The sequence below is a fragment of the Manihot esculenta genome, chromosome 9 (genome assembly GCF_001659605.2).
Source record: "Manihot esculenta cultivar AM560-2 chromosome 9, M.esculenta_v8, whole genome shotgun sequence".
Taxonomy (NCBI): domain Eukaryota; kingdom Viridiplantae; phylum Streptophyta; class Magnoliopsida; order Malpighiales; family Euphorbiaceae; genus Manihot; species Manihot esculenta.
In genome coordinates this window covers 3,401,308-3,428,552 of record NC_035169.2, presented here as the reverse complement: position 1 = coordinate 3,428,552, position 27,245 = coordinate 3,401,308, and the positions used below count along the sequence as shown (strand labels likewise).

The 27,245-nt window shown below is 28.0% G+C and overlaps 3 protein-coding genes across 9 annotated transcripts in view; all 3 read left to right on the top strand.

The window, feature by feature from the left end:
- The window catches only part of LOC110611558 (pentatricopeptide repeat-containing protein At1g63330), a 44,024-nt gene extending 31,497 nt beyond the window's left edge, over positions 1-12,527 (top strand). The window contains exon 3 of the mRNA XM_043960289.1: positions 12,369-12,527. The gene's annotated coding sequence lies outside the window, so the exon portion shown is untranslated. The remainder of the gene's footprint in view (positions 1-12,368) is intronic.
- On the top strand, positions 9,999-11,729 carry LOC110610361 (pentatricopeptide repeat-containing protein At1g63330). Its single transcript, XM_043959856.1, has one exon. The coding sequence runs from the start codon at positions 9,999-10,001 to the stop codon at positions 11,727-11,729; it is 1,731 nt and encodes a 576-aa protein (XP_043815791.1).
- A 3,105-nt stretch (positions 12,528-15,632) lies between the features above and the next one.
- Positions 15,633-26,898, top strand: LOC122724658 (pentatricopeptide repeat-containing protein At1g63330-like). 7 transcript variants are annotated; one of them, XR_006352093.1, is made up of 4 exons: positions 25,904-26,016; positions 26,185-26,257; positions 26,442-26,487; positions 26,608-26,898. XR_006352093.1 is itself a non-coding variant. In XM_043960296.1 (2 exons), the coding sequence occupies exon 1, from the start codon at positions 15,747-15,749 to the stop codon at positions 17,754-17,756; it is 2,010 nt and encodes a 669-aa protein (XP_043816231.1). In that variant the 5' UTR covers positions 15,633-15,746; the 3' UTR covers positions 17,757-17,802; positions 26,442-26,898. The 7 variants fall into 7 exon arrangements, 2 of the variants coding, with proteins under 2 accessions (XP_043816231.1, XP_043816232.1); XR_006352090.1 differs by lacking the exons at positions 25,904-26,016; positions 26,185-26,257 and adding an exon at positions 15,633-17,802; XR_006352091.1 differs by lacking the exons at positions 25,904-26,016; positions 26,185-26,257; positions 26,442-26,487; positions 26,608-26,898 and adding exons at positions 15,633-17,802; positions 18,207-18,252; positions 18,373-18,509.
- The last annotated feature ends 347 nt before the right edge of the window (positions 26,899-27,245 follow it).

Sequence of the window (27,245 nt, the reverse complement as noted above, 5' to 3'; positions counted from 1 at the left end):
TTGTTTCTCATTATCATTAGATGATTCTGTTGTGCTACATTCTGATAGTTCTTGATGCATCTTGAAAGAGCAGAAAATAATATTATTAGAATAATGCTAAAAAATTCATGCAATAACCAAATATCACAGGATTAAACTTAAAGAAATGAGAACTATAGGGATTAGAGCAGAAAACCAAAAAAGAGATTATGGTCATTTTCTGTATTTGGATCTGCTACACTCCAAATAAGTATCCCAGGTACCTAAAGAATTCTGCTCTACAATAAAGCAATGATAAGGAAAATTGATAGATGCAAAATCAACTGTAAATAAACAAGAGGAGCTGAAGCAAAAATTAAGCATGTACCACTAAATTTCCCACACCCTAAACTTGAAAATTCATGCCTTGTCAGTTGAAATTCACCAAATGGAATTCCAGATGTTTCGGCTTCAATATTGGCTGCCTTGTCATTAAAATACTAGGCAATTTTCATACAACATTTATCAGAGAATAAAAGTGACCAGCAATTCCAGGAGTAAAAAAATATTATTGACTAAAAATGAGGTTTCAACACCAAGAAACTAATGACAGTAGGAAACACGATTTTGCTTTATTGGGATGCTAAATATTAATCTGAGTTAGTTAAAAGAAAAAATGCAGCATCATATGAAATCAACAAACAATCAATTAAAAAGACATGAAAGGAAAAAGTTAAACCATGTGTATTGAAAGGCCAGGAAAAACAGCTATATTGTAAGACAAGTAGGAGTGGCCAATAAAAATTGGGCTGAGGAGACAGTAAGATATAGAACTGTGTAAAACCTAACCTTGAGTGATGAAAAGTTAGAGAAGAAAATTTATATTTCTGACAACAAGTATTTATGAAAGGTTTGGTTTCTGAATATCCAAATATACTAGTCAAGGGCCTTAATCGGGGAACCTAAAATATTGGTTCAGTACTCAAGGGCCTTAATCAAATATGAAATGTTTTATCTTTTTCTTCCAGCTGGTATGGATTTTTCTTCCCCCTGTTTCTGAATATCCAAATATACTAGTCATTATCTTGTTCTTATTTGTATTCATCTAACAAAAAAAAAAGGTTTGGTTTCAATAGAATTGGAAATGCAAAGAATTTGGAATTCAATTTTTAGTTTCAAACTGTTCAAAGAACAGCCCCTTTGAGTTTACTGGTATAGTTGGAAGTCCACCTTTATTTGTTATTTCAAGTTCATACTGAAACAAATTTCCATGCACATATATGAATCTACCCAACTAAAAAGGAAAGAAAAGCTTTTCTTAATACAAATAGTTTGAAAATAAATCTTTATTTTAGTTCCTGCATATCTGAATGCAATCTAAAGAATTTAAACAGAAAAGCATTAGGTTAAGGTTGAAAATTCTGGGTTTTCTTAAATTTTTTACAGCTTTTGATATTGTATATTTGCTTGTTTAGAGAGGTCTTTATGTAGTAGTTTTTTTCTGAGATGTGAAATGCACTTATGAGCCAAAAAAAAAAATAAAAATATGTTGGACAGTTTTAAAAACTAGAAGTTAACTTTAAACTCTTTTTCATAAGGAAGAAAAGAACTCCTCTTTTTAACTGGAGGAGATGTAAATAAATGATGTTTTCTTCTTTGGAGAAGAAGCATCCTCAAAACTGTCGACATACCATGGCTTAGTTGATGCAGGTTTCAGAGGTTAGAGCTCGTGATTTCCAGCCCCAAGATGATTCACATAATTTGTAACTTGTGTTGGTTGTACAATTTGCCACTAACAGGTGTAGTTGTCTAATCTAGATTCTGAAATTTTTGCTTTGCTTTGTATTATTATCTGTTAGTGATATGAATAAGAATGTTAACCAGGTTAACAGCAAGAACAAATAAAGGATTATGCAATCTTGGTAGTATTCGCAAGAGAGAGTATTTATCAGATCTGTATTTCTTGCATTATCTGTGGCGCGCCTTTGTCATCATTAATTGAATTGCTGGAAGTTATTAGAATATTAAATCTATTGTAGCTTCATGCAAGTCTACTTATCACCTGTTTAAAAATTTGATTCTCTATTGAGTAGTTATCTTTTCAATCAAAACTATTTATAGGAAAGTTGAAGTTCAGCTTATCATAGGAAAAGCCTCTTGATATTCAAATAAATCTGTATGCTATCTTCATGCATAATATTTGCAAGAGTAATTATGTATCATAGTCTATGTAATGTTAAGGTTAGATTAACATAGTACACTATTGGCACTACTAAACGTAAATGCAACTATTGCTTCAACACGGTCACTCGCTCAGCCCCAGTAGTGTTGGAAAAGGATGTATCCTAGTTGACCACACAAGGTTGTGCGTAGGTAGTTCTTCTAGCTGGGTCCTCATATTCTGAATGAATTGCAACTCTTGTCTTAGGAGAATTGTGCAATATATATGGTAGTTAAATGGTTAATTCTTAGGATACTTTGGAACATCTTTTACTTTAATTCCTCCTCTCATTTCTCTAAATTTAATTTATATATTTTTATTATAGATATCTTGTGTAGGAAAATGAATGCCACTAATGTATAATAGGCTCAAGGATGGGTTGTTGAATATCGAATTTTTGAGGAAAAATTACTTTTTAGTCCTTGAGATTTAACGTAATTAACACTTGTGTTCCTCTATTTTGGCGACCCAACACTTAAATCTCTCACTTTCTCTTTCGTCCAAATTCATAGTCGTTCCGTCCAAAATAGCTGTTTGGTCAAAGAGTCAAAGGTGAGAGGTAAGAATTTTTTTTCAAAAATGCCCTTAATGAACTTGTTAAAATCCCCTCAAACTGAAATCCCTCAATCTTTATTCTCTTTCATATCCTCTCCATTTCTTTTTTCCCATTGTTGATTCTCATTTTTTTTTCTTTCTTTTTTCCATCTTTCTTCTCCATCGTATCTTCACTATTTCCATACCTTCACTATTTCCTTTTGGCATGATATATTTGCTCACATTCCAGGCGAAGGTCATAATTTGTAGAAACATTCGGTCTTAATAAGAGGAGGTAAAGTAAAGGATTCGCCACGTGTGAAATCTCATTGTATTCGAGAAGTCGAGGATTTGCTGGGAATTTTGGATCGAAAAAGAGGCAGATCAAAATATGGTGCGGAAAAATCCAAATCGATATGAATGAAAGATGCCTCTGGAACTTGTTTTTCTCGGTTAGTTGAGTTATTCGTTCCAATTCATTGGTTTAATCCGGTATAAATCTCATAGTTAGAGAATCCGCTTTTTCCTTAGCTTAGGATGAGTTCATAGGCACAGTACAAGTTACTTAGTCAGAATGAAAAAGATCCAATGTTCCAGATCTAGATCCGCTGCTAGTCTTTGCTTCACTAGTCCTTGCTTCAGTTGGTCTACCTCCTGTTTGCAAGATCCAAGGTTGGGCATGAAGCTTTGGCTCAGTGGGCATGAAGCAATTGATAGAAGGATGAATCTCGTTCCTTTTTGAAAACCCATTCTTTGAAACTAAAAGAGGAGTCTTTTAGGGCAAGGGAGGAAGCCGATGAACTGGGGTCGGTTGGTAAACTCTAAAGGGTTGTTTGAGAACTAATAGGTCGAATAGTAGGTCCTGGATCTTGAACTTCTTGTTGCTGCTGTTGCGGTTGTGGTTGTGATTGTTGCGGTCGTTCTTGAGTAGCAGAAGCAGGAGACACGGGGGCTCTACGAAATCGAGCATGTCCGATTCTTGTGGTGCAACCCAGCAAAAAAATAACATTTTTGAAACTGTTAGTAACCGCATCTGTAACAGCCATAATATTATCCTTCGCCGGAGGATTATTAACGGTTGAAGAGGATAATAACCCGGGATAATACTGTTGTTGTTTTGCAACTGATTTCTTTTTAGTAGCTTTATGACCTCCTTCTTGATCCCGGCAGTCGCCGCTTCTTGTTTTTCTTTGTTGTGATTGATTCTCAAAACTGCTTCTAAGGCTTGCACCTGTTTCATTATTTCAATATTCATTTCACATAACAAACATGAGGATTAAGGTGCATTGGGTTTGGGTTTCGTGATTTTGAAATAGCACCACTTTTAGTGAGGGTTAGTTTTGTCAACTTATATGTCCCAAATGACTATTTTGGACGGAAGGACTACGAATTTGGACGAAAGAGAAAGTGAGGGACTTAAGTATTGGGTCGTCAAAATAGAGGGACATAAGTGTTAATTACGTCAAATTTCAGGGACTAAAAAGTAATTTTTTCAATTTTTAAACGGTTTAGAGGAGTTCATACAATTTGCTTTAATACATCCTGAACGTATGGATGGTATGAATATAAGATGTCCTTATAGTATGATAAGGTGTTCGAATCGCAAATTCCTAAGTGTGGATGATGTACGATATCATGTGATGAAAAATGGTTTTGTCCCTAATTACTACAGGTGGACATTACATGGTGAATGTTGGGATAATCAAGGAACCACTAGTGTACAATTATCTGAAACTATCATGGAAAACGATTTTCAAATTGAGACTAATGGCTGATATTATTAAACGGTACTTGAAGGGTTTGGTTTACCGCCTCAAATTGAATTCATGGAGGAGAAACTTAATGCCGAGACACAAAAGTTGTATGAAATGTTATAAGCAGCAAATAAAGAGTTATGCCCAAGATGCAATAAGCACACAAAATTGTCTACTGTGACACATTTGATGAACATGAAAGCGGAACATCATTTCTCTATAAAATGTTTTGATCAGATTGTCGCGAGTTTGTGAAAGAAGTTCTACTTGAAAATAATGTGCTTCCAGATCATTTTTACAAAACAAAAAAGTTAATTGAGGGTTTGGGTCTATCAGTGGAAAAAATTAATTGTTCTAGAAGAAAATGTAAGCGACTTATGTACCAATTAAAGAAAGAATATAGTAGTTTCAGTCAATGATCTATATTAGTTGTTTTCTTTACAAAATTAAAGAAACTATGGGATGAACTTGGTGTTTCAAAGCATCATTTAACTATTTGTGAATGTCGTGCTTTTGAAGTATAGCTTGAGAGAGAGAATTAATGAGTTGTAAAGCTTTTGTAAAGAGTTTCGTATAGAGTTTAAGATAGATTATGTGACATTTGTAAAGCTTTTGGGCACATAGATACCCTGGTTGGTTTAAAAATTATAAGCAAAAGAAGATTGGCTTTAACGATGAAAATCAAACTATTAAAATCAAATTATAAATAAAATAACAATAAATCTTATATATGCTAAAAATATCATTAGTATCTTTTAAATTATAGATGTCTAAATATAACTTATTATTAAATTTTCATAGTTTTATGTAAAAGAAAAATATTAAAGTATTAAAACTTTAGTCATATCTTTCAAATTATAAATCACCAAATTTAATTTATTATTGAAAATTAATAATTTTAAATGAAATAAAAATATATTATATTAATTTTGCAATTGTTATTGTATTAGGATAATTTTTTTTTACTTATGATTTATATATAATTGGGTATAATAATTTTTTTAATATATGTTATTGATAATTTCATTGAATATCGGATATTAGCAAATGAATAAAAAAGTTTTAAATATTTCGTTTATAATAATAAAATCAACTAAAATAATGTATTTTCTTTATTTTCTTAATTTTATTTTATTATGATCTTTCTAGATGACTTTGATTAAATATTTTCATATAATAATATGATATTTTGATAATAAGAGACCAAATTTAATTTGCTATTTTAAATAATAATAATAATAATTGTTATTATTATATTATATATAAAAATTTAAAAATAATAGTAAAATATTGTTTAGTATTTGAAATATACTAAAATTTTCACTTCATTGCATGTATTTTGAATGTTCAGCCCTACAAATCATGTGAAAGTCAATATAATGAGAAACTTAAAAACCCGATGGTAATAGGAGAGAGAAGTAAGAGCATTTTCCTTTATTATCTTTGTCCATATAAAACACATGTCCAAAGAGACTGGGTCAGAGTAATGTCAGAAAACATTCATTTTTATAGTGTTAAATTTGGTTGCACAAAAATAGGGTGGAGCTTTTAGAAATGGAGGAACACTTTTTTTTTTTGAGGACTAACTCAAAGCGGCGATATGGTGACTCATCTAACTTTGAGAAGGAGAAATATCTGAATCAAACTAAGAGTTCTGAGGTTTTTATGCTCTATTTCTGATTAGATTCGTAGGCTTCAAGAGAGATAATTTGACTTCTGGAGGTTGTTTGTTTAGAGATTATATAGACAACTAGGATTTTTCTGTGCTTTTATCAAATTGCTAGTTTTAGTAATCACATACATTTTCTCTATTACTAATAGTTATTTAAGACCTTAAAGACTTTTAAGTCAAATCGAGCTCTCAACTTTCAATTTTAGCCTAATAACTCTAAATTTAACGTTAACAGAGTCAAATAAATAAATAAAGTAAGTTTTTAAGAAATTAGAATATATAAAATCTAACATCATCTCCTCTACCATCATCGTTTACTTACCCATCCAATCTCAAAGCATTATTACTCAATATCTTTCAACTTGCATTTCTAGCATCTCTCCTCTTAATTCAGCTAACACAAGTGACTTAGAAGTGCTCTTTAAGCTTCTTTCATATGCTACCGTCAATATACCCTCCAAACTCAAGAACTACTTTCATGTTAGTTGAAAATACTAATAATACTATGGTCAAGATGTTGAGTGGGTTTGTAAATTTATATTTGATGACGCTATGGATCTTTCTTCCATGGCTGTTCATAAAGGTGAAATGATAAATATGGTAAAACGATAAGTATCAACTTCCAAGATGAATGACATGAAAACATGACTCTCCATAGTCATCGCTAATTAAGAAAACATGTTTAGATTTTTTAGGTTAGTTTTGAAGATAAGAGGTTATTACAGTTTTGGAGATAATATTTTTGATTTTTCAATTTTAAAAATTTTAAAATATTTTAATGGATGACTATTTAATAGAGTTATGTTTCGATTATTGATTTGGATTTAATTTGCTTAAAATTATAATATGTAGGATAATTAGGCCAAAATTAAAAGTTAAGAGACTTGATTGAACCCAAAAAAAAAATAATTAAGAACTTAATTGACTATTGGCTAATAATTAAGGGGCTAAAATGAGCCTTTTGCCTAAGAAAAAAAATTGGGCAGTTTTGTTATCCTAGAATAGGAGCAGGCATCTATTGGGAAAATTACGATTTATTCTTTCAATAATTATGAATGGATAAAAGATTATAAAATTCAGAGCGACATATATATAGAGTGAATATGTGAGATAGATGAATGAGTTGATAATGAATGTATTTGTTATTCTAGAATAGGAGCAGGCATTCATTCAGAGGGGAAATTACGATTTATTCTTTCAATAATTATGAATGGATAGAAGAAGATTGTAAAATTCAAAGCGACGTATGTTTAAAGTGAATATGTGAGATAGAGGAATGGGTAGATAAGGAGCGTATTTGAAATATTAAGTTTAAGGGATTGAGAGTTTCGCTACGAGCAAATAGAAGAGATATAGTCTAAATTCTATCTCTTTTATGAAAAATAATATTTATTAGTTTAACTTCCAATTTGAGGATAAGAAAAGGTGAGTTCTTGATAACGAACCCTATATTTTTTATTTAAAAAAAAAACTTTTAATTTTGATGCAATGGAAACTGATGTTGAGAATTAATTTGGAACTAATTTAAAAAATGTCTAGAATGTAGAGATGTTGAGTAAAATAGGTAGGCACGATGAAGAGGGCAAAGTGGGTTATGCAAGAATATTAGTAAAAATGGACTTGTTAAGGGGTGTTCCTTGATTTAAAAATTTAAGTTTTGCGTATATTTATATTTTAATTTAATTTTTTAATTTTGATTTAATTATTCAATTTTTATATTTTAATACAATTTTAGTTAATTTATCCATTCTTAAATTTTTGACATATTACGTATATTATTATTATTATTTTTTATATAAATTAATATCTTGGAAAAACTTGACATTTACATTATTTTATATTTTAATTTAAATATTTAAATTTTGATTTAATTGGTCTAATATTTATATTTGGATGTAATTTTAATAAATTTTAAATAATTAAAATATAAGAGTTCAGATAAAATATCAAATATAATATTTTATTATTTTTTAAATATAAATTAGCTTTATATATAAAAATAATATTAATTTATATTTAACTATAGTTAAATAATATATTTAATTTTAAAGATAATAATAATTCAACACTTACATATGAAGTCAACAGTTTTACCGGTAGATATATTTTATTTTACATTGATAATTATGAAAATTTTATAATAGATATATTATTTTTTAATTATTTTGTATATAATATTATTTTAAATTAAATAATATATCTATTATAAATTATTCATAATTGTTACCATAAAATAAAATGTGAACTACATATTTAATAATCAAATTATTTATTTTAATCGATTAAAATTAAATCTAAATATAAATGTTAGTCAATTTATTTAAAATTTAAATATTTAGATTAAAATGTAAACTAATATAAATGTTAAGTTTTTTTCAATCAAGTCAATTGACCGATTAAAAAAATAATTATGATTATCACGCAAACAATTAAATTTTAAAATTTTAAAATAAGATAAAATTACATTAAAATATAAAAATTAGATTAATTAAATTAAAATTAAAAAATTAAAATTAAAATATAAGCACGTAAATGTTGAATATTTTTTTAATCAATTAACCTATAGATTATTTTATACATATCTATAAATGATAAATAATTAAGAACCTATTTATTATTTAAATTGCCAAAACTACATTTGCATAGATTTAATAATTATATGGTTGTTTTATTTTATTGTTATTTAAAATATTTAATTTGATTGGTTAATTATATTAATTTTCTATTTAAATTTAAATTAAATTTTATTGTAATCTAATATAAAGAACTAGCTAAAATTTAAAACTACCTACTTAAAAGATCATCAAAAGTATGAATTTTGATTATACTAAAATAAAGTAATTAATAATAAAAAATTATATAAAGTTAGTCATTTTAAATTTCTAATTATATTAGAGTAAAATTAAAAAATTAGACTATAATAATATTTTTAAAAATATACATTGATAATTATTTATTAAATAAGGAATATTATTTAATAAAATAAAAAATCAATATTCAATTTAAAATTTTTAAAATTTTAGGCTAATTAAACTATCTAATTTTATTAAGGGCTAAAATGATTTTAACTTAATATTATTTTTTAATAATAAAATATTATTTTTATAATTTAAAACATTAAAAAATTAGTATTTTAATTATTATAAAGATTTTAAAATTATAAAATAAAATTTTATCATATAAAAATATTTTTATTATTAAAAAATAATATTATATTATTAAAAAAAAACAGATTATGACTCATTTGACTCTTAAATAATAGTATATAGACTTAATTGATCCAAAATTTTAAATTAAAATTATTTAGCTCTTGAATAAAAGTAAAGACTTAATTGGATTTATATTTAAAATATTATTATTATAAAATGATAAATTTAATTTGTTATTAAATAATATTTTTATATGAAAAATTAATAAAAATATCACAAAATGTGGTGCATATAAACAACTGGTAATGCATTTCCTTTTGTTATCCTTACCACTTTACCAGCTGGCAGAGAGCCTTCCTTTTCCGATTCTCTATTTCCTTTCCTCATTCCCAATCTCCGATCCATCCCTAAAAACAACTGACAAGAGATCGATGATGATGAAGATGCCTTGGAGGAGGAAGAGCAGGAGCTTCCATCTTCAGCTACAAGGGGCTATTGGTACCATTCAATCTCCATTCCTATTCTTATTTACCAATTATTGCCATTCTTCTACTTCCACACTTGAAGATGCACGCTTCTTGACAAAAAACTTCAAATCTGCTTCTTTTACCCGCCTTCATGATGCCATTGCTTCCTTTAATCATGTAATTCATATGCATCCTCTTCCTTCTAGGTCTCAATTTAGTAGATTCTTATCTGCCCTTGTGAAAATGAAACAATATCACACTGTCCTTTCCATGTCCAAAACAATTGAATTGGTAGGAATCTCTCACGATGTTTATTCTCTTAGCATCTTAATTAATTGCTTCTGCCACTTACACCTTGTGGATTTTGGCTTCTCTGTTTTTGGTAAGATGCTCAAATTCGGATTGGAGCCTACCACTGTGACATTTAATACCTTAATTAATGGGCTTTGTATGGAGGGTAAAATCGATAAAGCAGTGGAATTTTTCGATGATATGGTTGCACGTGGTTATCAACCTGATGTTCGTACTTTCAATGTGATAGTAAACGGAATGTGTAAATTTGGGAAAACAAATGTGGCTATTGGGCTACTAAAGGGAATGGCTGACAGGGGTTGTGAGCCAAATGTTGTGACATACAGTGCAATCATTGACGCCCTTTGCAAGGATGAGCTAGTTGGTGAGGCTTTAGAGCTCTTCTCTCAAATGAGGAATAAGGGCATTTCACCTGATGTCATCACTTACACTGGTTTAATTCACGGCGTTTGCAAATTAGGCCAAAAGAACCAAGCTTTGGCCTTGATGAATGAAATGGTGGAGCAGAACATATCACCTGATGTTTATACCTTCAATGTATTGATTGACGCTCTTTGTAAGGATGGAATGGTTTCAGAGGCTCAAAATACATTCAATGTAATGATTCAAAGAGGTGTAGAGCCTGATGTGATCACATACACATCCTTAATTGATGGTCTTTGCATTTCAGACCAATTCAAGGAAGCTTTGGCCTTGTTGAAAGAAATGGTGGGGAGGAACATATCCCCTAATGTTTTTACCTTCAATATATTGATGGACACTCTTTGTAAGAAAGGACTGGTTTCAAATGCACAAAATATAATCAAAATAATGATTCAAAGAGGTGTGGAACCTAGTGTTGTCACTTATAATTCATTGATGGATGGATATTGTCTGTGCAAGCAAATTGATAAGGCTAGAAAGGTATTTGATCTGATGGTGACCAATGAGATAGCTGACATTTTTAGCTACAACATTTTGATCAATGGATATTGTAAGTGCAAAATGATAGATGATGCAAAGCAGATTTTTGATGAAATGTCTCATAAAGGTTTAGTTTCTGATGGTGTTACTTATTCTACTCTTATAGAGGGTATGTTTCGAGCAGGGAGGCCCCAAACTGCACAGGAGCTCTTTAAGAATATGTGCTCTCATGGTCAACAGCCAAATGTAGTAACCTTCTCAATTATGATTAATGGCTTGTGTAGACAGGGGAATCTCGATGAAGCACTCACCCTATTAAAAGAAATGGAGGAAAGGCAGTTGAAGCCTGATCTTGTGACCTATTGCATTCTGATCAATGGTATGTGCAAAGCTGGCAAGATTAATGATGCCAAGGAACTGTTTTCTAGTCTTTTTGAAAATGGTTTACAACCTAATGTTCATATATATAGTGCAATTATGAAAGGACTCTGCCGAGAGGGATTAATAGATGAAGCATATAAGATTTTTAGAGACATGGAAAAGGGAGGATGTTTACCAAATAATTTTTCTTATAATATCATCATTCAAGGGTTTCTCAGGCATGAGGATTTACCAAAAGCATCCGAACTAATCAATGAAATGGTTGACAAGGGATTCTCTGCTGATACTACTACCACCAAATTGGTAGTACGTTTATTGTGCAATGATGATCTCATCCTGAGGCTTTTAAAGGTGCGCAATGAGGGATCAGCAAACTAAAGTTGTTATATCTTGACCATTCAAGTTTGTCTTGGAGCACATCTTGGTAATTACCTTTTTCAAATATAATAGATATGTAATTTAACTAACTTCTTCAAATATCATTTTTAATTTCAATCAGCTGTGATTCTCTTCCACAAAATGAAAATTTCTAACACAGCAAATGACCTGTGGTGGAAACCATGATATGTGTGTGCCTTTCGCTTGAATTCAGACATGGACTTGATCTCTTTGATATAAGATTGTTGATGAATGGAGGTCATGGATTTCTAATCATCAAGTTGCTGGTAAGCCCACCATCTCCTTTACAAATTTTTTTTTGGCTGCTACTACAGCCTTAACTTGAGAGCTCAGTCCTAAAATTGAGGTTAGAACTAAAACTAATTGGTTCCATACTACAATGCGTAAGAATCTTTATCTATTTTTATTTTTGTGCTCAATGACCTTTTAAAATGCTATCATTTCTCTTGTAGGTACTTGCAAAGTTATGATTACAACTTCACCTTTCTAACCATAAAGGTTTAAGCAATTCTTTTTTGCTTAATTATTATATTTTTAATAGTAATGAAAATAATGATTATAAACCAGTGTGCTTTAATTGAGAATTGATTTAACAATTAGACTACACTATAAATGCAGGGTGAAGGATATACAGTCCCAGAGTACAAGGTAAGAGAATCACTAGACTTCTACAGCTGTTGGTTGGATGAAATGTCACTAAAATTATAGACAACAGAAAATGTTATGGGAATTGAAGGAAAAGTAAACATCCTCTTTGTCACTTTTTTATTTTCTAGTCATCAAGTTGGGTATATATATATATATATATAGATCCTTAATTTCTTTTATTTTCCTTCAAGTCAAATTAGTGAAATCATTGCATTAGTATCTAATAATATGAAGTTCACAATCTTTAACATGAAAATTTGAATTTTAGAAATGCTTGTGGAAGGTATATATATATATTCTTCCCTTTGAGATTCTTTACTTTGTGCCAAGTTGATTGGATGTGTAACTGGCGATTAAATGTTGATAGTTAATAGCAATAGCTATCAAATAAAGCGAGTCCATTTTAAGGATATGATTAAATCACTTTGCTTGGCCTAATGCAACTATTTTCAAACTGCTTTCTAAATTAACTAAACCTCTATTGTATGATTTGTATCCTGCTGAAGCCAAGGTACAAGTGTAGTGGTTGAGAAATCTGCCATTTTTTTTTAGTTTTTTGTTTGACAGAAAATCTACCAATTTAAGTTGTTGAAACTGTTGAATCTTGTGATAGTAAATTATTCAGATCCTTCAACTCTTCAAAACTCAGATAATCCAAGTAGGATTCTCATATCAAATTATTCGACTTGGAGTATGTCTATGACTATGACACTTGCTTTAAAGAAAGATTTGGGCAACTTATACACCAATTAAAGAAAGAAATAAGCTAAGAATCTATATGAGTTGTTGTTTACTTTACAAAATTGAAGAAACTATGGGATAAACTTGGTGTTTTAAAGCATCATTAAAGATATGAGTTTGTTTTTAGTATAATTCTATGTTCAGCCTCCTCATTCTTAAAAGAAAAGATAGGAAGTTAGAAAGTTGGGAGTGGAGGAAAGAGTTTCATATAGATTTTGTGACTTTTGGAATGCTTTTGGGCATGTTAGAGATACTTGCTGATTGGTTTAGATCTTATTAAAACTATTATATGTTTTAATAATTTACTTATTTTAAGGCTATTATTAATAATTAAAATTCTAATACTATTAAAATAACATATTAAAATAAAATTTTTTGTTTTTTTTTAATAAGAGTACAGTTCTGTGAATAATGTTTTTTATATATTAAAATCAAATTATAAATAAAATAATTAATAATAAATATTATACATGTTAAAAAATTAGTTATATCTTTCAAATTATAAATGTTTAAATATAATTTATTATTGAACAGTTCTAGGATGGTGATATCGACTCCAAGATTGATGGTGATCTCGACTCCAAGATTCATGGGTCAATCGTGCTTGCTTGCACTACTGATAAGTTTGATGAATTACTGAAACTTGCGAGGTTGCGAGGAGATTCTCAGGGTGGAATGAAATTTTAGAGAATTTTAAATATTTTTTTATATGATTAAATTATTAATAGGTCCTTATATTTTATCAAAATTAACTATTCAATCTCTATTTTCAAATCACTCAATTAAAATATTATGAATTTTATAAAGTCAAACTCTTTATATTTTTATCGAATAAAATATTAGTAAATATATTTTTAACTTTATTAGAAAAATTAAATTATATATATATATAATTATAAAATAAATAAATAATATAAAAATTTATTTTAATCGAATGACAGAATTAAAAAATTAAACAGTAAATTTTGACAAAATATAAAAATTAAATAATAATCCACTCTTTTATATTTTAAAGTAATTTTTTGGGTACTTCATGGCAAATTCTCAATAATAATCAACTCTTTTATATGCTTCTTTTTTTTAAAGTTTTATTTTTTTTCTATTTATGCATTGATTTTTATTTCTCATGAGAATTGCTGGCAAAATAATATTGTAGGATGCTTTATGAACGGTAGATGTTAAAAATAGCACTGATATATATATATATAATTTTATAAATAATTATACAAAAATATTAATAAATTGTATTATACAATATATGATATTATAATAAAATATTATTATTTGATAATTGTATGTAAAAAAATTTATTAGTTAGTTTTTTAATTTTGAGAAATACATTAAAAATTCTTGAAATTTTAAAAAGTCTACCGGTTAGTTTTTACGTTTTTTTTAACTACTAAATATTATAAAAATAAAAATTACTATTTAGTTCATATAATATAAAAAAAAACTCACAAATTAATTCATTGATTTTGAAAACTACATTAAAATGTTCCTAAAATTTTAAAAAATCCACTAATTAATCTCTTCATCAATTTGAGGTGTTTAGTTTTACAAAAAGGTTTCAAATGTCTGAACTACTTAGTAAATATTTTTATAAAATTAAAAAATAAACTAATGAATTTTCTCTTACTATAGAAACTAAATAGTAAAATATTTAATAGATAAAATTAATGAAATGACTAATTAATATATTTTTAATATCTTAAGGATGTTTTAATGTATTTTTCAAAATAAAAAGACTAATTAATGTGTTCTTTTATATCATAGAGGCTAAATAATAAATTTTACTTTAAAAAATTTAAAATATCTTTAATATGAATAGACTAATTAATAGGTATTTTTATAAAATTAAAGAATTAATTAATGAATTTATAATATTATAGGATTAAATGGTAAAATATTTAATAATTAAAACTAATAAAATGAATAATTAATATATCTTTTAAATTTTAAAATAAAATTTATTTTATTTTTTAAAATCAAAAAATTAATTAATAAATTTTCTATATTACAATAACTAAATAATAAAATTTTTTATAATAATAAAATAAAAATATATTTTATAAATTAATTAATTATTTATTTATTTAATAATATAAATTTGACAGATGATATAAAATTTTAAAATTTTTAACGATAATTTAATAAAAATTATAAAAAATAAGAATCGCAATGGTAATAAATATATTTTTAATTTTTTTACGTTAATGGTATATATATAACGATTGATAATATAAATTATTAAAGTGAAAATACATATTTTTTTTCTAAATTTTATATGAAAAAAAAATAAAATATCACTTAAAATCACTATAAAATATATAAAAGCACTTAACTGACTCAAGAAAAATTTACCTATATTATAAATGTATATCATAAAATTAGAAGTAATTTGCTAATTATTGATAAACTATTATTATTATATAAATTTAATTTGTTATTAAATAATATTTTTATATGAAAATTTAATAAAAAAATTACGAGTAATGCATTTCCTTTACCAGCAGGCAGAGAGCCTTCCTTTTCCGATTCTCTATTTCCTTTCCTCGTTCCCAAATCCCAATCTCCGATCCATCCCTAAAAACAACTGACGAGAGATTGATGATGATGAAGATGCCTTGGAGGAGGAAGAGCAGGAGCTTCCATCTTCAGCTACAAGGGGCAATTGGTACCATTCAATCTCCATTCCTATTCTTATTTACCAATTATTGCCATTCTTCTACTTCCACACTTGAAGATGCACGCTTCTTGACAAATAACTTCAAATCTGCTTCTTTTACCCACCTTGATGATGCCATTGCTTCCTTCAATCATGTAATTCATAAGCATCCTCTGCCTTCTAGGGTTCCATTTAATAGATTCTTATCTGCCCTCCTGAAAATGAAACAATATCACACTGTCCTTTCCATGTCCAAAACAATTGAATTGCTAGGAATCTCTCACGATGTTTATTCTCTTAGCATCTTAATTAATTGCTTCTGCCATTTACACCTTGTGGATTTTGGCTTCTCTGTTTTTGGTAAGATGCTCAAAATCGGATTGGAGCCTGACGTTGTGACATTTACTACGTTAATTAATGGGCTTTGTATAGAGAGTAAAATCGACAAAGCAGTGGAATTTTTCGATGATATGGTTGCACGTGGTTATCAACCTAATGTTTATAGTTACAGTGTGATAATAAACGGAATGTGTAAATTTGGGAAAAAAAGTGTGGCTATTAGGCTACTAAAGGGAGTGGCTGATAGAGGTTGTGAGCCAAATGTTGTGACATACAGTGCAATCATTGACGCCCTTTGCAAAGATGAGCTAGTTGGTGAGGCTTTAGAGCTCTTCTCTCAAATGAGGAATAAGGGCATTTCACCTAGTGTCATCACTTACACTGGTTTAATTCATGGTGTTTGCAAATTAGGCCAAAAGAACCAAGCTTTGGCCTTGATGAATGAAATGGTGGAGCAGAACATATCACCTGATGTTTACACCTTCAGTGTATTGATTGATGCTCTTTGTAAGGATGGAATGGTTTCAGAGGCTCAAAATACATTCAATGTAATGATTCAAAGAGGTGTAGAGCCTGATGTGGTCACCTACAATTCCTTAATTGATGGTCTTTGCATTTCAAACCAATTCAAGGAAGCTTTGGCCTTGTTGAAAGAAATGGTGGGAAGGAACATATCCCTTAGTGTTTTTACCTTCAATATATTGATCGACACTCTTTGTAAGAAAGGACTGGTTTCAAATGCAGAGAATATAATCAAAATAATGATTCAAAGAGGTGTGGAACCTACCGTTGTCAATTATAGTTCATTGATGGATGGATATTGTCTAGGCAGCCAAATTGATAAGGCTAGAAAGCTATTTGATCTGATGGTGACCAATGAAATAGCTGACATTTTTAGCTACAACATTTTGATCAATGGATATTGTAAGTGCAAAATGATAGATGATGCAAAGCAGATTTTTGATAAAATGTCTCATAAAGGTTTAGTTCCTGATGCTATTACTTATCATACTCTTATAAAGGGTATATTTCAAGCAGGGAGGCCCCAAAATGCAAAGGAGCTCTTTAAGGATATGTGCTTTCATGGTCAACAGCCAAACATAGTAACCTTCTCAATTATGATTGATGGCTTGTGTAGACAAGGGGATCTCGATGAGGCACTCACACTATTGAAAGCAATGGAGAAAAGTCAGTTGAAGCCTAATCTTGTGATCTATAGCAGTCTGATCAACGGTATGTGCAAAGTTGGGAAGATTAATGATGCCAAGGAACTTTTTTCTAGTCTTTTTGAAATTGGTTTACAACCTGATGTTTATGTATATTATGCAATTATGAAAGGACTCTGCCAACAAGGATTAATTGATGAAGCGTATAAGGTATTTAAAGACATGGAAAAGGTAGGATGTTTACCAAATAATTGTTGTTATAATATCATCATTCAAGGGTTTCTCAGGCATGAAGATTTACCAAAAGCATCAGAACTAATCAACGAAATGGTTGATAGGGGGTTCTCTGCTGACGATGCTACCACAGAATTGGTAGTACATTTATCGCGGAATAATGATATCATTCTGAGGCTTTTAAAGGTGCGCAATGAGGGATCAGCAAACTAAAGTTGTTATATCTTGACCATTCAAGTGTGTCTTGGAGTGCAACTTGGTAATTACCTTTTTCAAATATAATAGATATGTAATTTAAATAACTTCTTCAAATATCATTTTTAATTTCAATCAGCTGTGATTCTCTTCCGCAAATGACCTGTGCTGGAAACCATGATATGTGTGTGCCTTTCGCTTGAATTCAGATATGGACTTGATCTCTTTGATATAAGATTGTTGAAGAATGGAGGTCATGGATTACTAATGATCAAGTTGCTGGTAAACCCACCATCTCCTGTACAATTTTATTTTTGGCTGCTACTACAGCCTTAACTAGAGAGCTCAGTCCTAAAATTGAGTTGAGAACTAAAACTAATTGGTTCCATACTACAATGCTTAAGAATCTTTATCTATTTTTATTTTTATGCTCAATGACGTTTTAAAATGCTATCATTTCTCTTGTAGGTACTTGCAAGGATATGATTACAACTTCACCTTTCTAACCTTAAAGGTATAAGCAATTCTTTTTTGCTTAATTATTATATTTTTAATAATAATGAAAATAATGATTATAAACCAGTGTGCTTTAATTGAGAATTGATTTAACAATTAGACTACACTATAAATGCAGGGTGCAGGATATACGGTCCCAGAGTACAAGGTAAGAGAATCACTACACATCTACAGCTGTTGGTTGGATGAAATGTCAGTAAAATTATACACAACAGAAAATGTTATGGGAATTGAGGGAAAGGCAAACATCCTCTTTGTCACCCTTTCTTCTTTTTTTTTTTTTTTTTTTTTTTTTTTTTTCCTAGTCATCAAGTTGGGTATATATATATATATAGATCCTTAATTTCTTTTATTTTCTTTGAAGTAAAATTAGTGAAATCATTGCATTAGCATCTAATAATATGAAGTTCACAATCTTTTCCAATGAAATCAATTTTAATTCTCTTTTGTTGCCTAAAAAGAATGGAGGCTTAGGCGTCAAAGATATCTCTCTTCAAATTCAAGCTCTTTGGAGATTTGAAAATCATAGGCATTTCTTCCCTTCAGAAAGACATTCGAATTGCGGCTATGGTACTTTCGATGAACTCTTCCTTCTCTCCTTTTAATCATATCAGATTTGCTTTTAAATTCTCCTTTAGCAGACTATTAAATTTAGCAGCTATGCCCCGTTATTATTTATAAATACTAATAATTACATTGTAAAATTTATATATTATATAAAAAATTTAATTGTCTATTTTCAATAATAATAATAATAATAATATATTATATAAAAAATTAATAAAGAGATAAAACAAAAATAACAATAAAATATTATTTAATTTGTGAAAGTGTTAAATTTGGTTGTAGAGAAATTTAGTGGTTTAGTGGAGTTTTTGGAACCAAAGGAACATTTATATTTTTAGGAAGGCAAACTCAAAGCGGCAATAAAATGATTTATTTGCCTTTAAAGAGAGATAGATTAATGTTAGTTAGACTATGAATTCTACTAGAGATTCTTTTGCCCCACTTCTGGTTAGATTGATAGAAAAAGGAGAGATAGCTGGGTTTGTTCAGAAATTACGGAAACAACCGGTTACAAGATTTTGCAATTGCTTTTATCAAAATGTCAGTTTTAGAGCTACTCATACAAAATCAAATATAAAAGGAAGTTTCTTGTTAGTAATTCTACTCATACAAAATCAAATATAAAAGGAAGTTTCTTGTTAGTAATTAGATATATTTCTCTATGTTACAAAATCTCATTATCATACAATAAATCATTAAGGAATATACTACTTTAATGGTTCAAGCAAGATAGTTGGCAACATAAGAACTAAACCAAATTTCTGATATGTTAATGTTTAGAACCATATTTGGAATTGAATTTCAGTATAGTTCTCCATTTCAGTACAACCTCAATTTGATTTCAGTTTTTTTTTTTTTTTTTTTTTTACTTTAATTTTAATTTCATTTCAGTTTAAATTTTAATTATTCACTCTTTCTCGTCCACTATGAAAATTTATTAAAATGAAAATAAAATTTACAAACAGATACAAATTCATTTATAAATGTTATAACTTCACAAAATCCACATTAAAAACTGTTTAATAAATAGATTGAATGACAAAATCCACATTAAAAACTGTTTAATAAATAGATTGAATGGTCCATGATGTTAACGCTTTTCTTGTAGGCAACTAGTTATAGGGTTTTGCTATCGCTTTTCTCATACAAAAATAAATATAAAAGAAAGCTTCTAGTTAATAATCACAAATATTTTCTCTATGCTATAAAATCTCAGTATTATATATAATACATGGTAAAGGAACATGCTACTTTAATGATTCAAGCGGAGTAGAGAGCAAAATGCTAGAAAAGTTATAGTGAAGGAATTACATGCCCATAAAGATATAAACTTCTCCATATTCAGTTTAGTTCTCTAGTTATAAATGTGACAAATTGAAAAGATTTTATTTTATTTTTCAAAATTTAAAATTTTGAATATAAATATAAATTAATGTAAATATTTAAATTTTCATTCTACGAACCATTCTGCTTTTATTTAATTTTACAAACAGATTTTATGTCGTTTACAAATCTAAACATATCCATTTAATTTTACCAGCGGATTGCTTATCCTTTTACAAATTAGTTTGGATCTATTTAATTTTACAAATGAATTAAAATCTGTTTGCAAATTAATTTGTATCCATTTAATTTTACAAATTATACATTCATTTGTGATAATTTTATATTCATTTAATTTTATAAATAAATTCTATGTTCATTTGTATCCATTTAATTTTATAAACAGATTATATAGTTATTTGCGAATTAGTTTGTATTTATTTAATTTTACAAACAGATTATGCATCTGTTTGCAAATTATTGTGTTTGTTTAATTTTATGAACGAATTTATTTGTAAATCAGTTATATCGATTTAATTTTACAAATAAATTATATATCCATTTGAAAATCAGTTTGTTTCCTTTAATTTTATAAACAGATCAAATATTCTTTTATAAAGCAATTTATATCTATTTAATTTTACAAATGGATTATATGTTCTTTAAGCGAATATATTAGTGTTTATTTAATTTACAAACAAATTATATATCTGTTTGCAAATTAATTTGTATTTAAAACGGAGTGTATCTATTTACAAATTTGTCTGTGTCAATTTATAAAATTTTTACAAATAAATTATACATATGTTTATAAATTAATTTGTAATGAGTTATAAAACTTACCATTTTTTTCATATTAAATTCTAGAATTTTATTATGATTTTGATGTAAAAAGTTGATTTTTACTTGAAATTTAATTTTGGACAGATTTTGAGCTAAAAATAAAAAAAAGAATCAAAGGAGACGGTTTTTAGAGTTTTTTTTTTTACTGCAAGGTACAGCTTTGTTCAAAACTGTAATCCAAGCCAACAAATAGATTCCAGAATTATTGTTTCAACTGTACAAAATTCAAAATTGTTTTAAATAGATGCAAATATAATCAGGATTAGAATAAGAGTTATCATAAGAGTAGTAGATTTGTTTTATTTTTTCTTTTAAATTATGAATAATTATTTTTTTATTTGGAAAAAACCTATATAAAGGTTGTTTTAGAAGTATAATTTATCATCTCTTCTCATCATCTCCTCTCTTCTTCGGTCCTTTCTTGGCCGAATTCTTCATCTTCTTCTTTTTTTATTTTTTTACAATTTTATTATTACCTTTAGAGACTAAACTCTTTTATTGTGTTAAAAGTTAATCAAATTGAAATTTATTTAAAATTGTGAGATTATGTTCTTAATTTATGTTTATCTTATTTTTATTTTCAATTAATTTCTATTGTTTTTAGGAATACCACCTTCATGATTGTCCTTTTAGAATTCAAAAGGACTATTGAATCTTCTAGGAAGATAACGTAATGTTATTTAATCCAAGTAAGTTTAATTGGGTTAATAGCAATTAGCGTATTCTTTATGTTAAGTAATTAATTGATTTGGTTTAAATAATTTGCTTGTTATTATTGATCAAATTTGAGTTATTCTTTTCTTAGAGCGGTTAATTAATTTAATCTATACGCTTAATGGAGTTATTAATCAACTAGAAATTATTTTCTAATTTAAGCGTTATGCGGATTAATTTAGAAAGAATCGCTAAGATTCGTTTGTTTGAACATTATAACCAATAATTATCTTTCTAATCAATGATGGACTACAAACCTTTTAATTTTAATTACCTTCAACTGAACTTTAATTTGATTATTTGTTTCACCATTTTAATTGGCTTATTTTCTTCTTTTAAGTTTTTTTTAATCAATTTCTCTAATAATAATTTTATTCTTTTCTTTTTTTTTTGTTTTAAACTATTCTTTTATCCTTCTTGTCATCTAATTTAAATAAAATTAAGGTATATGTAAATCGATATTCATTTATACTATTTGTAGATATTTTTTTAAATTAAGTAAAAGAAAATTAATTTTAATTTCAATGCGTGTTTATATTCATTCAATTTTACAAATAGATTTTATATTTATTTACGAATCCGATTTTACAAACATATTATATATCCATTTATAAATCAAATTGTATTTGTTTAATTTTATAAATGTATCACTCGATTTGCGAATACATTCATGTCTTGAATGCTAAATATGTGAAAAAAAAAATATCAATTCTATATTTAATCTTTATGTTAATTTACATTTTAATCAAATTTGTTTTTTTTTTTTTAAATTTTAATTTAATACTTGATGAGTTGTAAAACTCACTATTTTTCCTATTAAATTCCATTTTATTATGATTTTAATATAAACAATTGATTTTTACTTAAATTTTAATTTTGGACGAGTTTTGAGCTAAAAATAAAAAAATAAACGAAAAAAAAATGTTTTAGAGATTTTTTTGACTATTAAGGTATAATATCCTTATCTAAAATTGTAATCTAAGCTCGATGGATAGATTGCAGTATTTGTGGTTTGCGAGCCGTAAAGAGTTCAAAATTGTTTGGAGATAGATGCAAATATAATCATATTAGGATTAAAATAAGAGTTATGAGTAGTAGATTTATTTTACTTTTTCTTTTAAATGGTGAATAATTATTTTTTTTGTTTAGGAAAATTTTACATAAAGAGCTTTAGAAGTAAATCTCTTATCTCTTATCTCTTATCCTCTTCTCCACACTCTCTTTTCGGTTTCTCTTTAGCGGAGCGCTCCTTCCCCTTCTTTTATTTTCTGCAATGTTGTTAGAACTCTTAGAGGGTAGACTTCTTCATTCAATTGAACGTTAATCAAGTTGATGTTTAATTAGATTGTGAGATTTTGTTCTTAATTTCTGTTTATCTCAATTTCTGTTTATCTCAATTTCTGTTTATCTCAATTTCTTTTTTCAATTAATTTCTATTTTCAAGTAACACCACCTCTATTATTATTTTTTAAAAATTCAAGAGGTTTATTAGATTTCTTAGAAAGACAAAGTATTGCTAATTAACTTAATTAAATATAAAATTATTTAATTGTGTTATTACAAGTAGCCATTAGCATATTTCTTTATCAGGAACCTAATTGATTTGGTTTAAATAATTCGCTTGCTATTATTGATTAAGTTTGAATACTTCTTTTATTAAAATGTGTTAATTAATTAAATCTACATCTTATAAAATTATTAATTAATTAGAAATTAATTTATTTTTAAAAAATAATAGGTAGAATTTACTTATTTAAATACTATAATTAAATAATGAACAATCGAGTGAATATCTTTTTAATTAATGATCCGCTGTAAATCTACTAATTTTAATTATTTTCGACTGAATTTTAATTTAATTATTTTAATTACAGTATTTTATTTTTTTAATTTATTTTTAAAATTAACTTCTCTCATAATAATTTTATTATTTTCTCTATTATTTTAAATAGTTATTTTTCTACTCACTTTTTCATAAATATTAAATAATTTTAAGATATTTGTGAAATACACTTATTAAATAAAATCTTTTAAATTAAGAAAAAAAATTAATTTTAAATTAACGGATTTAACACTAAATAAATAAATTTTTAATTTTAATTTCTATTTCATTTATATTCATTTAAATTAATCATTAAATTTTAAATTTTATAAATTCACCCTCTAGTGTAACCTTTAATATTTATAAACTTAAACTTATTATTAAAATTTTATCTCAATCTTTTCAATTGTAATTAAATTTATTTATAAATTAATTTTTAATTAAAAACACATAAAAAATAAATAATGAAAAACTGGAGAAACCTCTATTACCTTCCATCACCCATAAATTCTGAAGTTTTATCGCATGCACAGCCCTCCTTATAACTTCCATTTCAATCATTAAGATTAAGATTTCTGAAACATAATAAGATTAAGATTTTTACAAATTTTAATCAATTATGTATTTATTTCAACATATTTTAATTGATTTTTTTTAATTAGTTAAATTTTCTTGTGAAATATTAATTAATTTTTTTCAGTGAAATTCTTAATGGTTTTTTAATTTAAAAGAAATTTTAACTTTAATTTTAATTTTAAAAAATTAAAAGAATGGTTTTTTAACCACTTATCCATTATCCTTCTCTATCGACAACCCAGAAACCATAACCCATCCCCGCTCTACACTATAAGGTACAGTTATAATAATTTAATATTATAATAATATAAAAGAAGGAAAAATTACTTTTTAGTCCCTGAGGTTTAACGTAATTAACACTTCTGCCCCTCTATTTTGGCGACCCAACACTTAAGTCCCTCACTTTTCCTTTCATCCAAATTCGTAGTCCTTACATTCAAAATAGCCGTTTGGGACACGTGAATTGACAAAATTAACCTTCACTAAAAATCAAAATCACAAAACTCAAACCCAAATGCCGCTTCTTCTTCTTCCTACCCTTTCTGCAACTTATTCTTCTTCTTCTTCTTCTTCTTCTTCTTCTTCTTCTTCTTATTTCTTCTTCTTCCTACCCTTTCTGCAACTTCTTCTTCTTCTTTCTGCAACTTCTTCTTCTTCTTTCTTCTTCTTCTTCCTACCCTTTCTGCAACTTCTTCTTTCTTCTGGGATTTCACATTGAGAGAATGGTATTTTTGGAAAAAATTATCACATCTCATATTTGACTCTTTGACCAAACGGTTTAAATAGACGGAAGGACTATGAATTTGGACAGAAGAGAAAGTGAGAGACTTAAGTGTTGGGTCGCGAAAATAGAGGGATAGAAGTGTTAATTACGTTAAACCTCAGGGACTACAAAGTAATTTTTCCAGAATAAATTTAATTTGTTATTAAATAATATTTTTATATGAAAAATTAATAAAAAAAAAAATACAAAATGTGCTATAAACAACTAGTAATGCATTCCTTTACCAGCAGGCAGAGAGCCTTCATTTTCCGATTCTCTATTTCCTTTCCTCATTCCCAATCTCCGATCCATCCCTAAAAACAACTGACGAGAGATCGATGATGATGAAGATGCCTTGGAGGAGGAAGAGCAGGAGCTTCCATCTTCAGCTACAAGGGGCAATTGGTACCATTCAATCTCCATTCCTATTCTTATTTACCAATTATTGCCATTCTTCTACTTCCACACTTGAAGATGCACGCTTCTTGACAAATAACTTCAAATCTGCTTCTTTTACCCGCCTTGATGATGCCATTGCTTCCTTTAATCATGTAATTCATATGCATCCTCTTCCTTCTAGGGCTCAATTTAGTAGATTCTTATCTGCCCTTGTGAAAATGAAACAATATCACACTGTCTTTTCCATGTCCAAAACAATTGAATTGGTAGGAATCTCTCACGATGTTTATTCTCTTAACATCTTAATTAATTGCTTCTGCCGTTTACATCTTGTGGATTTTGGCTTCTCTGTTTTCGGGAAGATGTTCAAATTCGGATTGGAGCCTGCCGTTTAATTAATGGGCTTTGTATGGAGAGCAAAATCGATAAAGCAGTGGAATTTTTCGATGATATGGTTGCACGTGGTTATCAACCTAATGTTTATACTTACAATGTGATGGTAAACGGAATGTGTAAATTTGGGAAAACAAACGTGGCTATTGGGCTGCTAAAGGGAATGGCTGATAGAGGTTGTGAGGCAGATGTTGTGACATACACTGTCCTATTCTCTGCTGATGCTGCTACCACAGAATTGGTAGTACATTTATCGCGGAATAATGATCTCATTCTGAGGCTTTTAAAGGTGCGCAATGAGGGATCAGCAAACTAAAGTTGTTATATCTTGACCATTCAAGTGTGTCTTGGAGCGCAACTTGGTAATTACCTTTTTCAAATATAATAGATATGTAATTTAACTAACTTCTTCAAATATCATTTTTAATTTCAATCAGCTGTGATTCTCTTCCACAAAACGAAAATTTCTAACACTGCAAATTACCTGTGGTGGAAACCATGATATGTGTGTGCCTTTTGCTTGAATTCAGACATGGACTTGATCTCTTTGATATAAGATTGTTGATGAATGGAGGTCATGGATTTCTAATGATCAAGTTGCTGGTAAACCCACCATCTCCTTTACAATTTTTTTTTGGCTGCTACTACAGCCTTAACTCGAGAGCTCAGTCCTAAAATTGAGTTGAGAACTAAACTAATTGGTCCCATACTACAATTTTTAAGAATCTTTATCTATTTTTATTTTTGTGCTCAATGACCTTTTAAAATGCTATCATTTCTCTTGTAGGTACTTGCAAGGATATGATTACAACTTCACCTTTCTAACCATAAAGGTATAAGCAATTCTTTTTTGCTTAATTATTATATTTTTAATAATAATGAAAATAATGATTATAAACCAGTGTGCTTTAATTGAGAATTGATTTAACAATTAGACTACACTATAAATGCAGGGTGCAGGATATACAGTCCCAGAGTACAAGGTAAAAGAATCACTAGACTTCTACCGCTGTTGGTTAGATGAAATGTCGCTAAAATTATACACAACAGAAAATGTTATGGGAATTGAGGGAAAAGCAAACATCGTCTTTGTCACCTTTTTTTTTCTAGTCATCAAGTTGGGTATATATATATATATCCTTAATTTCTTTTATTTTCCTTCAAGTCAAATTAGTGAAATCATTGCATTAGCATCTAATAATATGAAGTTCACAATCTTTTCCAATGAAATCAATTTTTTAACACGAAAATTTGAATTTTAGAAATGCTTGTGGAAGGTATATATATATATATATATATATTCTTCCCTTTGAGATTCTTTACTTTGTGCCAAGTTGATTGGATGTGTAACTGGCGATTAAATGTTGATAGTTAATAGCAATAGCTATCAAATAAAGCGAGTCCATTTTAAGGATATGATTAAATCACTTTGCTTGGCCTAATGCAACTATTTTGAAACTGCTTTCTAAATTAACCAAACCTCTATTGTATGATTTGTATCCTGCTGAAGCCAAGGTACAAGTGTAGTGGTTGGGAAATCTGCCATTTTTTTTTAGTTTTTTGTTTGACAGAAAATCTACCAATTTAAGTT